This window comes from Penaeus japonicus, unplaced genomic scaffold (genome assembly GCF_977035675.1).
Source record: "Penaeus japonicus unplaced genomic scaffold, GWHDUDI00000001_assembly GWHDUDI00000019, whole genome shotgun sequence".
In the NCBI taxonomy this organism is placed as follows: domain Eukaryota; kingdom Metazoa; phylum Arthropoda; class Malacostraca; order Decapoda; family Penaeidae; genus Penaeus; species Penaeus japonicus.
Window position 1 is genome coordinate 18,809,262 of NW_028234421.1, and position 2,500 is coordinate 18,811,761.

The following is a 2,500-nucleotide window of genomic DNA, read 5'->3' on the forward strand; positions in this document are numbered from 1 at the left end:
GGCGGAAGTCCAGAATTTCCTCCTCGATCAGAGTCTCCATGAGGTCCTTCACTTGGCCTCGAGTCTCTGCGTCAAGGTTGATCTGGTCATCAACGCCCGGAGGAAGGACTCTCGTCTCCCGGAGAAGCTCGGCCTCGTCGTGCCACCGCCGGATAGCCTCCAAGTGCAGCGCGAGTTCCCCGCTCTCCACCAGCTCTGGAGCCTCCTCCGTCGGCACCTGAGGGAGAGAGGCACGGCATCAGTTCCTGCAATGGCGGTGTCATGTTCATTAATTCCATACAATTCCCTTCGGATTTCCTCTGTGGGCTGCCTTCCCCATGGCGAAGGCGTGGTAGACTTACCCGCCATGGCTCCGCGAGGCCCTGCAGCCCGTGGAAGCTGGTGATGGTCCTGGCGAGGGCCGTGTGAGGGCGTGGGCGCCTGAGGACGGGCGTGGTGTGAAGGGAGGAGATGAGGCGGGGGAGAGCGCGGGACAGGGTGCTGGCCATCTTTCTTTCTGTCGACGAAACGAAACTTGAGGTCATAGTAGAACAAGTCACATTAATGCACAACTGTCATGCAAAGTCTTGCGTTTTCAAACAAGTTACCGTTTTCAAGATGAATAATAAGAATCACTGACACCCTAAAACAGACTTGTTACTGGTACTCACAGTGTATGCGGCGTTAAAACCCTTTCAGATGGGAGTCTCTTGCAATTTCGGAGTCCGTGATGTGAATGTAAACCAGAACGACAACTCGGCCTTTTATACCAGTGGTCGCCCGCGGACGTCTCCCAAAAGCGGCCCTAGGCGACCGCTATCGCGTTCGTGGCGACGACCAGTGAGAGACCTGGTTATTCCCGAAGATAAGAATCTACGGTGGCGTGATTGATGGGATGGACACATGATAAGCAGACCGACAGCATAATCCGGGGAACCGAATTTCAATAATCCCCATCCTCTTTCATCCGGCATTTGCATTTCGTCATCCGTCATTGAATGGTGGATTTGATAAAGGAACAAGACCATGCCATATGTGATCTGAGTAGTCATCCTTACTTATTTCTTAGCATGAACCTCTTTTTTTGCGATAACAGCAATGTACAATGTTGCTGACCGAGTAAGATTAGTCAACAGAAGGAAATACGCAATGGCAACCCTCTGAAGTAGGCGTCGCTGCTGACTCTCCAGTCAAGATGCGTGTGACTGTTTATCAGTATTTGTAATGCGTCGTAAACCATTATTTCTTGAAACGAAGACGCAATATATATATAGCTCCTCTTTCAGTGTTCTTTGACTATAGACGTAATTCAAGAATGATAAGCTCGGTGATTTACAGGAATTACAGTAGCTACATGAAAAAAATTTCTCCACTTATAAATTTATACAGATACACAAACACACATACACACATACACACACACACACACACACATGCACACACATCCCATGAAAAGATGCTCGAGGACTCTATGACACCTTCATTTTTCTGTATTATTAAGGTACTGGTCAGTCGTCACCATGTTTCTTCGGTCCCGTATTGGCAGTCGCTTGGCTTCAGCCTTTTATTCATCCACATTCATACATCTTTTTAAGTTTCCTTTGCTACTGCAGAGAGGAACTTTGAATTTTGCTTATATATTATCAAATCCTCATAACAACAGAATATCTCGTCACTGCAAAAGACCAACGGCAAAATCAGTGAAAAATTCATTACCGATTGAGCTATCATATCAGATAAACAAAATTCCCTAATACACATTTCACATCCAGGAAAAAAAGAAAACATGATTCAGGATAATATTGGCTTTCCCGATCCCTATAGTTATCGGGTATTACAAAGACAATCGAAATTTCTGTTCCGATGTGACTAAAGAGCACAGGTCAAAGCTTTTTTTTTCTTCTTCTTCTTCTTCTTCTTCTTCTTCTTCTCCAAAGACGGAAAATCACGTAAATTAAAGACCCTGGAATGTTTGTTTAATTATGCTAATCAGGAAATCAAATATATCCTGTTATGGACCTGTTCTAGAAAAATGGACCGAGAACCCCTTATAGAACGAGAAGCATCACAGCGGAAATAAAAAGGAAGTATGCATTGCGTACTGATTTATTCTTCTGTCCTGTCACAGACTTATTTTATGTTGTGTTGTTTTTGTTATTATTATGTTCGTAAAAGAATCTTGGTTTAAGGCCACACAGTTCGTTTATTTTCCTTCGAAATGGAAACGAGGGAGAAAATTGACAATAAATTACAAGTCGAACTGTATTATCGTGAACACCAGTATGATCTAAAAAATATATATATATAATAAGTAAATAAATGAGTTAAAAATTGTATAAGAAACCATACGGCATAACTAATCTGGAGCATTTCGTACAAGAAGGTCAGGCACAGATAACAAGTCATAGAAGACAGAGCCATAAAGAGAAATAAAGAGACTGGATACAAGAAGTAGAGTCGCAAAGAGACGATAAACGCAAGGAAGAAGCAGATAATAGTAAACTAAAAGAGAAGGGAGAGA

At 43.3% G+C, this 2,500-nt stretch overlaps 1 protein-coding gene across 1 annotated transcript in view; it reads right to left on the bottom strand.

Annotated features, from left to right (window-relative positions):
- The window catches only part of LOC122256783 (uncharacterized), a 1,330-nt gene extending 511 nt beyond the window's left edge, over positions 1–819 (bottom strand). Inside the window, exons 1-3 of the mRNA XM_043021706.2 lie at positions 651–819; positions 342–496; positions 1–217 (exon numbers count right to left, since the gene is read on the bottom strand). The exon at positions 1–217 is cut by the window's left edge and continues 511 nt beyond it. Of these exons, the coding sequence (XP_042877640.2) occupies positions 1–217; positions 342–488 (364 nt within the window). The 5' untranslated portion in view covers positions 489–496; positions 651–819. The remainder of the gene's footprint in view (positions 218–341; positions 497–650) is intronic.
- Positions 820–2,500: the final 1,681 nt, after the last annotated feature.